This window comes from Hyperolius riggenbachi, chromosome 2, assembly GCF_040937935.1.
Source record: "Hyperolius riggenbachi isolate aHypRig1 chromosome 2, aHypRig1.pri, whole genome shotgun sequence".
NCBI classification, from domain to species: Eukaryota; Metazoa; Chordata; class Amphibia; order Anura; family Hyperoliidae; genus Hyperolius; species Hyperolius riggenbachi.
In genome coordinates, this window is record NC_090647.1 from 290,639,818 (window position 1) to 290,653,888 (window position 14,071).

The following is a 14,071-nucleotide window of genomic DNA, read 5'->3' on the forward strand; positions in this document are numbered from 1 at the left end:
CTCACAGTTTCTGTGGGAGGGGTTTCACCACAATATCAGCCATACTGATAAAGGAATAGGAATAGATTTCTCATGGAAAAGGGGATATCAGCTACTGAATGGGATGAAGTTCAATTCTTGGTTATGGTTTCTCTTTAACCCATTTAAACTGAAATCTTTTTCACAATGCACTGCTATGGAGAAGGGCCACACCAAAAACTGCTAGCGGATCCACAAACGATAGCAATTTTTGAAGAGGTTTTTCAAAGTGATTAAGGGCATGTTTACAGAGATTTTCTTCACATGCCTAGCATTATTGGAGCATTTTTTGTGTAGCAGATGTTATATTTTGTTACAGTAAAACTGTAACTGAACAGCTTCTGTAACAAAAACTCTTAGAAAATTGCTCTGATCTAGCACTTTTTAGAGCGATTTTCCAACTTTCTATACTTTACATTGAGGCGGAAACACCTCAGAAAACTGCAAAAATGCTGCAGGACCCGAGTTTGCGTTTGGGGAAAAAAAACAATCCGCTTTGGTGTGCACCAGCCCATTCACTTTCATTAGCCAAGCAGCCCCCCCCCCCCCCCCAAGCATTTTAAAAACGCTCAGAACCGCTCTTGGTGTGCACCAGCCCTGACATAGCTTTTAGTAAGGGGACCTTTTGGTCCTTTTTAGCCTCCTTACACACTCCTAGGAGTTCTGATTTACAATGAGCATGCTGGGTAATCTGTAACTCTAAATAATTAAAAATAAAATCTTTGGGAATGAACCCCATAGATAGCTATGGGAAAGGGTAATGCAATCCACTGCTGTCTCAGTTTTAAAAATGCTACTTAACTCATGGTCATAGTTTATTTCCCTGCCTGTAATAACTTTTGAGCCAGTGATCTAAAGTGAGTATGCATATCAGATGTTCTGACTGAGTTAAACAACTTCAACTAGCATGCAGCCAGAGTATTCAGAGTGGAGTCAGACATTACTGAAGCCAAGAGCTTAGCATGACAGCCAGGCAGTTGGCACTTTTGAAAAGAGAATAAGGTTGGCAGCCTCTTTATTCCTCTCACTTCAGATCTCCTTTGAGAATGCGGTACACAGCATGGGCAGATAAAATATCCGTATACTTAGCTTGACTCATTTTCAAATGGTCGGGATGAAAAAAAATGTAAAAATCTATATTCTTTATATCTGAAATTGTTACTGTTGCAGCAATTGGAATGCCTAGAAGATAAACACATTTTCTTGCACATTAAGAATATGGTTGTACTAATAGAATTTGTCAGACCAACATGATAAGGCACTGACCAAAGAAGACAGATAGTGTGAAGCCAGCTGACAAAGCCACTAGACTTGTTTTCCCTTCCTCTGGTACCCACAGCAGGCTCATGTCAATCTATGAAAATAATCAGTAACATTAAAAGAAATGCAACAAATATGTAGAATACATCATTTTATCTTTCTGTTCTCATTTATACCATAAAACAGCAGTCGCATAATCTCAATAATTCAGAAAAAATGAAAAATATAAAAATATTTCTACAGTTATGACTTTTATGTGCTACACTCATGTAATGATTATACTTTAGCATATGTATACAATCGTCTGTTGATAAACTGTCTGTTGATAAATTGTCTGTTGATAATATTGTCAAGTATTCAAGATGAAAGAATTTGTAAAATTGCCAATAAAGTTGGTTGATTGTAAACATAAATAAATAGTATTTTGTGGAATCCCCAATTTTTTGCAGATGTATGCTATTATGCATAATCCCCATCTCCGATTGGCAACTGCGGTAAACTTGCACATTCTCTGATTGGCCTAAAAGTTCTGGGTAATCCAATTTCTATGGTACAATACTGATTCTCTGATTGGTTCAATGCTTCCGAGTCTTGTGATTGGCCTAAAGTTTCTGAGACTCGGTAATGCGGTGTTTCCATGGAATTATGATTTTTGCAAACCGATTTCTGCTGGGGAAAGCTGATTGCTGTTCGGAAACTCGAAAATCGGAATCTCAACTCTTCAACTCAACTAGATTTAGCTACAAAATGATGCACCACACACACACATTAAACAGCGGTTGGCAAAGATTGCTTGATGAGATCACAGTACCAATAAATCATACTTTAACAATCCCTTCAACATGCACCATACAGTTGTGATCAAAGAAACATTCTTTTTAGATGCGTTCAGTGGGAATACAGCAATGGCTTAATAGTATACTGTATATTTAAAAATAAATAAATAAATAAAACACTGTGTATCTACTTTCTTCTTTCCAATGTTGCACTCCATCCTCAAGACATCCTTCCAACCCACTTCCTCACAATATTCTTTATTGTGCTTTCTTGTAAACATTTCAGAAATAAAACATGAGAATACTGTCTACTGTTCACTGGTTTGTTAATTTAAAAAAATACACAAAATAAAAAAAAATGGTAATCGAAAAGAAAATAAACAAACTAAGCAAATTAGGATCATGGGTAATGAAAATGAATCTGTCATGTGTTAACAGCTAATGGTCAAATAATATAGAGTTTCGATAAATCAATTTATTTTATTTGAATTTATTTACGTAAGAACTCCCTCTTGTGAAGCTTTAAAAGATTCATATGTGCAAAAACACCACCCCATTAGGCTAATACAAATGTATTCCTTCTCAGCAGCCACTATACGTTATGAAATAATTTCACTGATGTAAACCAAAGAAAGAACACATTTTTCATGGTCTAAAGAACAAAAAGCGACCTCCCAAGGTCCAAATAGACCTATTCTAGACCAATGCAGATATGCAAACATTATTATAGATTCTCATCTTTTGCATGTCTTGCAGTTTCACACATGCAATTGAAATATTATAGATAAAAAAAAACAAAAAATAAAATGAAAATACTTTATTATACCCAAATCTGTATTTTTATGACAAGCCAATCCAACGTTTTTATTTCATTTTACTTAAAAAATTGCTGCAAAAATTCCTTCCAAGCTAGAAGCTACATACTGTATTTTGTTTAACTACCTATGGACCGGGTTATGCCCATGGGCACAGGGGCATAGCAATAGGGGATGCAGCGGTAGCGACCGCATCGGGGCCCTTGGGCCAGAGGGGCCCCGAAGGGCCCTCCCTCAACTACAGTATTCGCTCTCTATTGGTCCTGTGCTCATAATAATCACTTCTATATATACATTGAGTAGTGGTAATCATTAACAAGCTCTTCCCCATCCCCTTCTTGCACCTCTGACACTGTAGTTGCCATTGTCAGGTTTTGGTGCGCCGTATCAATTGTTATGTATAGAGTGCCTGGGGGGCCCCATTGTAAAACTTGCATCGGGGCCCACAGCTCCTTAGCTACGCCACTGCATGGGCATGACTGCGGCGGCAGCCCCAGGACCACCTAACACCAATTGGCATAAAGTCCTGGGGCCAGCTACTGCAGGAGATCGCGCGCAGGCTGCGCGCGCATCTCCTGCTTGGGAGACAGAGCGATCGCCGCTCGGGAGTCTGTTAGATGGCGAAACCACCATCTAATAGGGCTGTACAGCGCTGCGATGTGGAGCAGCACTGTACTGGGGACTGTCCAATCCAGAGGCACAGAGGTGATCGGCTGAAGCCTATGACAATTGATCATGGGGATTAACTGGCGGGGGGAGGAAGGGAGGGGGGCGTACAATAGTTTAAAAAAACTCATTTTTTTATTAAAAAAATACACAAATAAACTGGAGGGAGATCAGAGCTCTCTGTTGGTGGGGAGAAAAGGGGGGGGGATCACTTGTGTGCTGTGTCGTGTGACCCTGCAGCTTGGCCTTAAAGCTGCAATGGCCAATTTATTGAAAAATGGCCTGGTCTTAAGGGGGGTTTAGCACTGTGGTCCTTAAGTGGTTAAATTAGTAGCAGCACAGTAGCAACAGTGAGAGTAATATGGAGGCAGCCATATTTAATTTCTTTTAAGCAATCCCAGTTGCCTGGCTGTCCTACTGATTTTCTCCTTTTAATACTTTTAGCCATAGACCCTGAACAAGCATGCAGCATATCAGGTGTTTCTGGCATTATTGTCAGATCTGTCAAGATTAGCTGCATGCTTGTTTTTAGTGTTATTCAGACACTACTGCAGACAAGTAGATCAGCAGGGCTGCCAGGCAACTGGTATAATTTGGAAGGTTATAAATATGGCAGCCTCCATTATATAGGGCAGTATACACAAAGGATCCCTATCATCAGTATAAAACATATTTACTACACCCAGTATATAGAACGTGCTCACAACAGAAAAGAAAAAAAGGGAATTCCAGTCTACAGTACTGTCATGGGTATCATCAGAGCATATGACATAAGGCAACAGGGCTATCGGGAGCTGAGTTCTAAAACACTAGCCTTCTGAATGGCTACAACAGAGCTACCATAAGTATAGTGTAATTTACTTATTACACAACTCATTCAATGAGATTCTGCTGGAAACAGCAATGCAAAGCCAGCAGTTTATGCCAAATGCTTCAATACTGGACAAAATGTAATGTACTCTTTTTATCATTTCTAAGATTCATAATTTGTAAGCCTACATTTTCCTTCATGTATAATAACCAAGTACACCTTTACTTTCACTTACCTTGATAGCGCAATTTGTTTTTGTTTGTTTTATATTTGCATCTTGTTCTAAGGACACGTAACTGAATTGACATGACATCATTGGCTTCTAGCATGCAGTTTTACTTAATTTTAAGAGACATTTCCAAAAGGTTTCATGAATGTTATGTTAGACGTTATAATTTTAACTGTGACAAGTTACCGGTCATTTGTAAGCGGTTTTGTGTCTAATATCAACATCTGGCCAGGTCATTTGATGGTATAATAGTATATTCTACGCGTACACATCCGTGCAGAATTATAACAATTCTGTAACATACTTTCAGTGTGAGAAAATATCATATGTAGAAATCATTATCCCTTTGAATGACTGTACTTGAAAGTATAGTAAATAAATATAAATACTGAATTACAAAGCCTTGTTCCTAAGGCTTGGGATAGCCCCCCTCTTACACTTGGGATCTTCCCTCTTACGATGTAGCCATACTACTGGACCCTGCCTGCATAGTTTACAGATCAAATCTTTCTCCCATAATGGTCCCAGGATGTAGAAGTTTTGCCTAAGGAAAGAAACCTAATAGGGGTTTATTTTTTGTAAAATAATTAAACTCACAGTTTTTTGAATGAATATTAGGGTAACTCCAGGAAGTGTTACTGACTGGAAGATAAACAGGAATAAAAATTGTCCTTAATTAATATTAATATTACTTAATACTTAATATTCTTTTTTTCTCCTTCCCAGGTTATCCGCAGAACAACTTCTGAATAGTGTTTAGGCTCTGTTTTTTTTTGTCAAAATTCAGACTAATGCTTGCATGTCCAGGTACCTATATGCCGTTTCAATAGATTAGACATTAGATTTGATATAACACTAAATCTAATGAAAATCAATCAAAACTATGCTATGGAGATTATTATCAAAATCCAGGTTCTTTGGTGGATTTATCTTTTAGGAGTCACCAAGAGCACCGTGGTGGGGCTGGGGGGATAAGCAGCAGCATAACTGAGTACTACTTTGGACAGTACAAAGCTTGTGGATGCAGTGATAAAAAACATTACTACTGAAATCTTGCCTAATACCTGACAATACAAAGTGGTAAACAATCAAAATCTGGAGGTATCAATATTTTACTTGATCTACCACAAATCCACTAGTGTATAGGCAACTTTAAGTGAACCTGAAGCGGGAAATAAAGTAAAATACTTATCTCAGTAGAGGGATACTGAGGCTTTCCTTATTATCCTTGAGCCAACCAATCCAATGCCGGTACCCTCTAAGCATATCCAACAAGGGCTTGTTGGATATGCTATTATAATAATATGGTCTCTAGTGACTGCGTTCCCATCTATGTACAAGCGCTGCCATACTGCACATGCGTGAGTATGGTTTGTGCATGCCCAGTAGCACAAAGCTGTTCATGGACAACTTTTTTCTACGTGCATGGGCGTCTTTGTGCGACTGCACATGTGAAGACCGTACTGGCACAAGCACAGTATGGCTGCTCTTGTACATGAACGGGAATGAGGTTGGAAAGGAGATCAAGATGTTGAGGAGGTTCGGTGGAGTCGACAACGATTTTGGAAGCCTCTAGAACAAAAAAGTGAATCCAGGATCACAACATACAGCTTTCTGACTTATGCTTTACTCAGTGTATATATTTTTATCTGGTCCTATAAACCTTAGGCAAGCACAAATTAGCTATGAAAACAAAATATGTTCTAGGACTAGTTACTGGAAGTGTATTGGGTAATACATTACTATTCACAATACTGTATTTGCAGCTACAGCTATTCTTCAGATAACTGTGAATTCATGCGGCTCAGATGAAGCTAACATCTCTGTGCTCTTACTTTGGTCTTGATCAAGTTTAGACTGAAGCGGATACAAAGCTGCCTGTGTGTTATATGCAAACTTCAGCTATTGTGACTTTGAAAACTATAATAACTATAAACTTATATTTCCTGTAGATTCAAAGAAAGCCATTTTATAATTCAACTGTAGCTGGCTCGGAGGGGGTCTCATGGCTTTATTTCTTCTCCAGCCAAACCTGGCACTTTCCTTTGTGATTTGCCATAATCTTTTCAGGTGTAGGAATACAGCAATTTTCTTTGCTCTTTCTTGTACTTTACCTGATACTGCCTTGTCTTTCCTTATAAGTCAAAACATTCACATACACAACTTATTGACTGTTCCTGTTTGATTTGCATCAAATCGACCATGTGGAAAGTGCTCAGGATAGCCCCTCTGTGCATTTACACTTTGAAATTCTTGATCCATCCAATCAAAAGCTTTGGCAGTGAGTCAGTTTAATTGACTTACTGCCAAAGTAATTGATTGAATGGATCAAACAGTTGGCAGCATTCCAATTCAGGCCACAGAGCCCTGCAAATCCAGAGAAGCTAAAAGAATGCTTTTTCTATGTATTTTACTGTTTACTATGATGCACTATTATTATAGAAATCTAACTATAGGCTACAGGGATCCTGCTGCGTTTTCATATATAGAGGGATAAGGACTATTTTTCTATACTGGAAGCTTTAGCTTCGCTTTCAAAGCAATATCTCATTCTTGAGATATGGGGTCCTACTGATAGAGAAAAAGTAGGCCATACACTACTCGTTTTTACCATCAATATAAATCAGTAGCGCAAATGTTGCCCGACTTATCAATTTCCATCTAAAATCGATTAAGACGACCAGACAAGGCGGAAGATTTTGATTGATCATCGGCGGGTTGAGAGCATGTCGCTAACAGTGTTTGTTTCTGCGACGACTGACACAGAGTAGTGGTAGCGTCAGTACTCTCACCTGTCCAGCTGATGTGTGTCCTCCCAAGTCCGGTGCTCTGCATTACCGATTTCACAGCAGATTAGATCACAGCAATCGAAACTGCTGTATATCAATGGTCAAATTGAGTACTAAAACATGAGTGGCACATGTGTGTCGGGGTCACACATGATGTGCGGCGCATGTATACTGCTGGGGTTACAGTAGCAACCACTAATAAGGAAGTACAGAGGCAACAAGGAACAGAAGAACAGAAGCTGTATAGTAGCAGGCGGCTGCAGTGTACTGGCATATCGTCAGCTGCAGGAGGAGAAGAGGAGCATGTATATAAGCAGGACTGGAGTGAGGGGGAGAGAAGCGCAGGGGCAGGATCCGGTAATAGCTTAAAGAGACACTGAAGCGAAAAAAAAATGATGATATTATGATTTGTATGTGTAGTACAGCTAAGAAATAAAACATTAAGATCAGATACATCAGTCTAATTGTTTCCAGTACAGGAAGAGTTGAGAAACTCCAGTTGTTATCTCTATGCAAACAAGCCATTAAGCTCTCCGACTAAGTTAGTCCTGGAGAGGGCTGTTATCTGACTTTTATTATCTCAACTGTTATTGAACTGTTTACTTTTTCTCTGCTAGAGGAGAGGTCATTACTTCACAGACTGCTCTGAAAGAATCATTTTGAATGCTGAGTGTTGTGTAATCTGCACATATTATAGAATAATGCAATGTTAGAAAAAACACTATATACCTGAAAATAAAAGTATGAGAATATTTTCTTTGCTGCTAATCTTCTAGAAATTATTCATAGTACACAACCAATTCATTATATCATTTTTTTTGTTCGCTTCAGTGTCTCTTTAAGTACTGAAGTATTAGTGAAATGCAGTGTTAGTGTAGTGCAATGTAGTGTTATAGCATTACAATGTAACTGGTGGGTTCAGCAGGGGTTAGTGTAGAGTAGTATGGTGTAGTGCAGTGCAGTGTAACTGGTGGGGGCAGCAGGTGTTCATGTAGTGGAGCTGGGCAGTGGAGCTTAGACCGAGTTTCCTACAGACAGCTTGGGGGAAAAGGTCCATGAGACACCCCTGCACCATAGATGCAGCAGATTTACTATATTATATCCTGATTTTTGCCCTATAAAACTGCGTGCATCTTACAGTCCGGAGTCTCCTATAGTCTGGAAAAAAAAGGTACTTCATTTGTGTGTATGACAAAGTGCAACTGTCATTGTAATACAAAAAATGAAGGAAAGGGAGCTATAAAGTATAAAAAGAGCATGGTAAGGTAAACAAAATGTGTATATAGATCTTTACTGGAATTCCAGGAATAACATTCTAGGTTAGTACATTAGACTCTCTCACTGGAATCCTTTCCAGGATTCTGAGTGAACTCCAAGGGAAGGAAAATTGTCTTGTGTATTTAAACTATTGCTTTACGCTGCACGCTTTACTCCATGTTTCAAATCCTTTTTTTTTTAACATCAATGATACAGGTTGCAGAGCTCCCAGAGGATTTGTCCACTCCACTGATTCCCCACCACAACACTGACTGCTTGTTTCAAAATCACCATTTTTAATTTTTCCATATGGCTTACTATTGGTTCATTTATTTTCAATGGAAGGAGATGTGTTGTAGCATCATGGTGGATCCAGCACCTGGCCCAGAGTTTGTGTGAAAGCATCTGGTTGGTCGGATGCCCCACCCCCCCCCCTTTTGTTTATTCCGCATACTTTTTCTGGCTTTGCTCCAGATTGGACTTATGAGAATCTTTGATACAGGGGCCTGATGAATGGTTTATCTTGCCCAAAACAAACTTGTGTTGTTGCCTATCTAGTATAAGCTGATGCTTATGATTTATTCATAACGTCAAGCCAGAAATATATTTTCTCTGTGTGTCGAATAATGTTTACCCTGAATTATGTTAGTGTGATACCTATGAAGAATTAAATATTGGATAAAACTTGATACAAAAAAGGATTGCATATTTTTTGTATTTTTGTGTCAATAAAAGTAAATTAAGATATTTTTCTATTGCAGAACAGTGTTATGGGTTTTAGAAGAAACATCCTCATAGTATTTATTGAGTATCAAGATTGGGTGTGGTGGACCACCCTTTGTGGTAAGAAAACTTTTTTTTGCTCTTCCGTTAGAAAGGACCTTTTCCTAATTATACAAATACAAGACTGCTGTTCCACCTCCTTCTCCTCCCACTGCTGGTGTTTCATCAATGACATCATTCCCTCGTGCATGCGCTCTTGATTCGTGTGGCTCATCCCTGTGTGACGCAGCCCAGACAGCAAGAGAGCTGCTACGTAAACCGCTTGCCAGTGCGACTACGCAGAAACATGAAAATCATGGCAATACGTTTTTATTGAACCTATTGAAACAATACAGATCTTCTTTAAGTGCACACAACTAAAGCAAGGCACAAGGAAGACCAGCAATCCTGCCTACTTTCTCCCATTTACTGTAACCTGTAAAATAAGAATGAGTGAAAAATGGTGATAAAGCTGGGAGAAGTGGTTTCTTCAAAACAGGGAAAGTGCCTTCGGTGTGTTTTTTTTCTTTTTCTTTTTGCATTTTTACAGTCAGTCCCCTTTTTAATCCATCATTAGCTGGGATTTTCTACTGTAAAGTATATTGCAATTCTTAACAGAGCAATTGCCAACAGCATTGACACATGCCTTGTATTGGGCACAAAGCATTAGTAATCTTTCATAACTTCTTTCACATTTGTGATCTTTTATTCATTTCATAGATTAATGTTTTAGTAACTGTAATTTTGCTTCTGCTCTTTGCCCACACTGGTCTTGCATAGCTGAACAGTGAGATCTTCATTGTTAAAACCGCAGGCCATATGATGGTCAGATTCACGTCAGCCTGCCATTCAAACAAGTAACAGCACTGGATAGAAATGTAATTTGAAGAAATGAAGGAATTTATGGAGAGATATCCTTATTAAAGAAAGTCAAAACAATTACTAGCTCATTTCATAGAACCAAAAGATCTCAATTTCACAGGAAATAACACCTTTTATGTGACCTAATTAATAGGAGAAAATAACACAATTAGAATGTTTAAATGTTAAACGTTGAATGCACAAAAATAAAGCAAACAGCAATTAAAAAGATTTCAAAACAGTGTTCGGATCTGGTGGACCTATGACAAACTCTGTATAGAACACAAAATGTCTGGCAGAACAGATTAACATTATAACAACACACCCGGAGTCACCCACAACATACAGTTTCCATAGTTCCGCCATTAAAGGTCTGAGTGATTAAAAGTAGTAAAATCACTGTGGCAGATAATTAAATCCAAACAGCATTCTACTGGTTGACTGTTCCAATATGATAATTATTCCTGAAGGCATGCAAAGTTTATCATCGTCCTTTAGAATTAACCTACTGATTCTATTATACTTGTGAACCCTCAATTACCTAATACTGTAACCTTTGCTGCCCATGTTAAATGCAACAAATTTGATTGCATGTAACATTATTAGCTTCAAACCACCAGGTAGGTTAAGGGCAATTATATACTTGATGTAAAGTAATTTTTATTGTTAATGCTCAGTTAAAATTAAATAATACAACTGACCATATGATAATCACAATGCCAGAGAGTAGCATCATGTACAGTACAGGATGGGTCTGTTAATATGTGTCTGCACTGACCTAAACACAGTGGCATAGCAATAGGGGATGCAGATATTGAGACCAGGTCAGGGCCCCAGGACTAGAAGGGCACAAGAATCCCTCTCTCAACCACAGTATTAGCTCCTTATAGGTCTTGTGCTGGTAATAATCACCTCTATAGATGCTTTAAATAGTAGCAATCATTAAACTGTTCCCATTCCCTTCTTGCCCCTCTGACATTGTGGTTGTCCTTGGCAGGTTTTGGTGCCGTATTTTTTTTTTTAATTTACATTTTTATTGATAAGCAGAAACATGGTACAGAAAAATATGGTGATTGTATCACATACAACAATCAGCAATACATTTTCCAGTTAGGAATATATTACACAATGCTAGTGTACAGGACATCTATAATAAAGTTATCCAACCATAACATCAACATACTGGAGAAGTTGTGGGTTACTTTTACCCCAACTAACAACCTGTCCGCCAGATGTCCCTGGTTTGTAACAATAAGCAGTCATCTTCTCAAATTATTTTTACTTGTTTTTCTCCAACTAAAAACCAAAGAAGAAGAGAGAAGAAGAGAAGGGAAAAAGAAAGAGAGAAAGAAAGGAGAGAGAAGATACAAAAAGAAAGAGGCTAAGAAATGGGAAGTGTCCGAGCTAGTTCTTAACCTTTAGTTTAGAATGATAGGCTGAATATGTAGTAAAAAAAAGTCCTACCCATTAGCTTTTGGATAATAATGAACGTTCCCAAACTTTTTGGAACAAATGCAAATTATCAGTTAACTGAACAGTAAGATACTCTATTTTACAGACATAGGCTAGCATATTTTTCTACATGGTGTGCCCTGTGTAGATTCCAATCCCCACTTTCTCTGCATGTACGGTATACATTACATGACACTGACTCCACTTAAGGGGAATCTGAAGTAAGCAGAATACAGGGGTTGCCATCTTCATTCCTATAGTTGTCTGACTTCTGTGCTGATGTTCTGCCTCCAATTTATGGGCAGACATTAAGCTTCATTACCTAGGCAAAGTTACTTAATGAGCTACTGTTTATCAATGTCAACTACCATTTCTTGGTAAGATAAAATCATTATTATGCCATGTAATACAGAAGCAACTTATACATTCAGAACTGGAATGGAATACAGTATGTCCAGAGGCTTCATTCACACAAGTGTGTCAACTAGCAGTGCAACAGGGCTACTCACTAAACCCAAATGCCACATGTGGATGCTACTACAGGCACTGGATGAAAAGGGGTATCCTTAGGATATTACCCAAAAAATGAATGTGAATTTGAATCTAGTGTGAGCAAAGTATTGGCAGTCTGTATATTGATACTCTGCTGTTTTAAGTTTGTGATGTGTATTGTTAAGTTTTTAGCCTTAGCTGATCCCCATTTTGATGCATAATTCAAAGCTTCAAACCATTACATAAGTGAATTGCTGGAATCAACCCCCAACCTTCCTCCAAATATTAATCCCAGCCTCATAAACTATCCCTTCACTACCCTTATAATGTTACAGACATCTAAATGCCTAACCCTAATTTAACCATAACATTAATTTCTTCCATGTGCCTAACCCTAACCACCATCCCACAACAAAACCACTTTCCTGAGGCCTAACTGTAGCCTTCTAACCTTAAATAGTAAAGTGAACTTGATACAACCTTATCCTGAAAACTAACCCTGCTAATACCCTAGCCCTAATGCCATATCTGATCCTAACTGATACATCCAATTACCTTCTAATTTCCATTCCAGAGTGCACTAACACTGATGACAGAGAACCTGAGTGTCAGGCAGCACATGACAGCTTACTGACATCTACTCAAGAAACATAATGTGCATTGTGCAAAGACCACAGCTAATATAATGTACACAATGTGCACGTTGTTTCCATGACACGTTATGCAAATAGCCCACTTAAGAAAAAAAGATACCATGTGACTGGATTACATTTTTTTATATACATTTTCTTGTATCTTAGGAAAGGTTAAGTATTAAATGCAAAAAAGTAAAATTCCTTTGATTTTAAATGCAACTGCAGATTATTGCACATTTCTAGTCAGTTTCTGAGTGATTCAGAAAGAGGTCAGTGTCTAATAATATAAATTATAGGTTAGTTTTACTTGCTATAATAACATGACCAGGAGGAAGGTTTTACAGGAAAAGGTCATATGAATGATGGGAGTTTTTGTTTAAAGAAGATCTGTGATGAATTTACAGCACATTAAAATAAACATATTACTGTTTCCCCATTATTTTCCCTCTTCGTTTCTCCTATTTTCATGTATATATATATATATATATATATATATATATACACTGCGCTAAATTGGAAAGTGTCCCAAAAGGTGGTGTGCTAATCAAAATTAACAAAATTAAATACTCTATATTATATGTCACAGCGCACATATGAAAGTTTAAAGTGAGCCTCAGACCCAGACTCTATAAGTTCAATGTAATCACTTGATATACTGTTACAGTCCATGATGCAGATAGCCTTATAACGTGTGTACTCCCACCACACCGTCAAGATGGAGCACTCACCGCTAGATGTTGACCCTCTATGAGATTAAGTCTTCAGTGCTTTTAGGGAAATCATAGCCTCCTTCTGCCTATCACGATCACCACAGGTCCTCTTCAATACTCAACAATAGCTTCATACCCAAAGCACCTCAAAATAAATCAATAGGCTCCATAGTGTGAACCGTTTAAAACAATTTATTAAAATTATGCTAGAACACTCACATGCTGATGGAGTTAAAAGTTAGCGCTGAGTTTTTATGTGCTCAACCCCGATCATGGGCCATCTGGCACGCTCTCAGCTGAGCTTTCTCTCTGGACTCCGGCTGTCATGCACCACGCCGACATCACTTCCGCCCCATGCATTCCATGTAAGCGCGTCCTGGCAAACGCCAGAGCCACGAATAACTGTTACGCAGGGCGCGCAGCACAGCATTGCTGCTATGACGGTGCTCAGTGCCACGCGCTGAAATCAACTGATTCGTAGTACAATACATCATTGTAATTGATTGCGATATTCTAACTCTCTGCAAGCAGGCTTTGT

At 38.4% G+C, this 14,071-nt stretch overlaps 1 protein-coding gene across 4 annotated transcripts in view; it reads right to left on the reverse strand.

Annotated features, from left to right (window-relative positions):
* CSMD2 (CUB and Sushi multiple domains 2) overlaps positions 1-14,071 on the reverse strand; it is a 1,291,405-nt gene that overhangs the window by 867,380 nt on the left and 409,954 nt on the right. Inside the window, exon 1 of one of the 4 annotated variants that reach the window (XM_068268935.1) lies at positions 4,582-4,701. The exons of the other annotated variants lie outside the window; for them this stretch is intronic. Within the exon in view, the coding sequence (XP_068125036.1) occupies positions 4,582-4,675 (94 nt within the window). The 5' untranslated portion in view covers positions 4,676-4,701. Of the gene's footprint in view, positions 1-4,581; positions 4,702-14,071 lie in introns of those variants that run through there. 4 annotated transcript variants of the gene reach the window in all.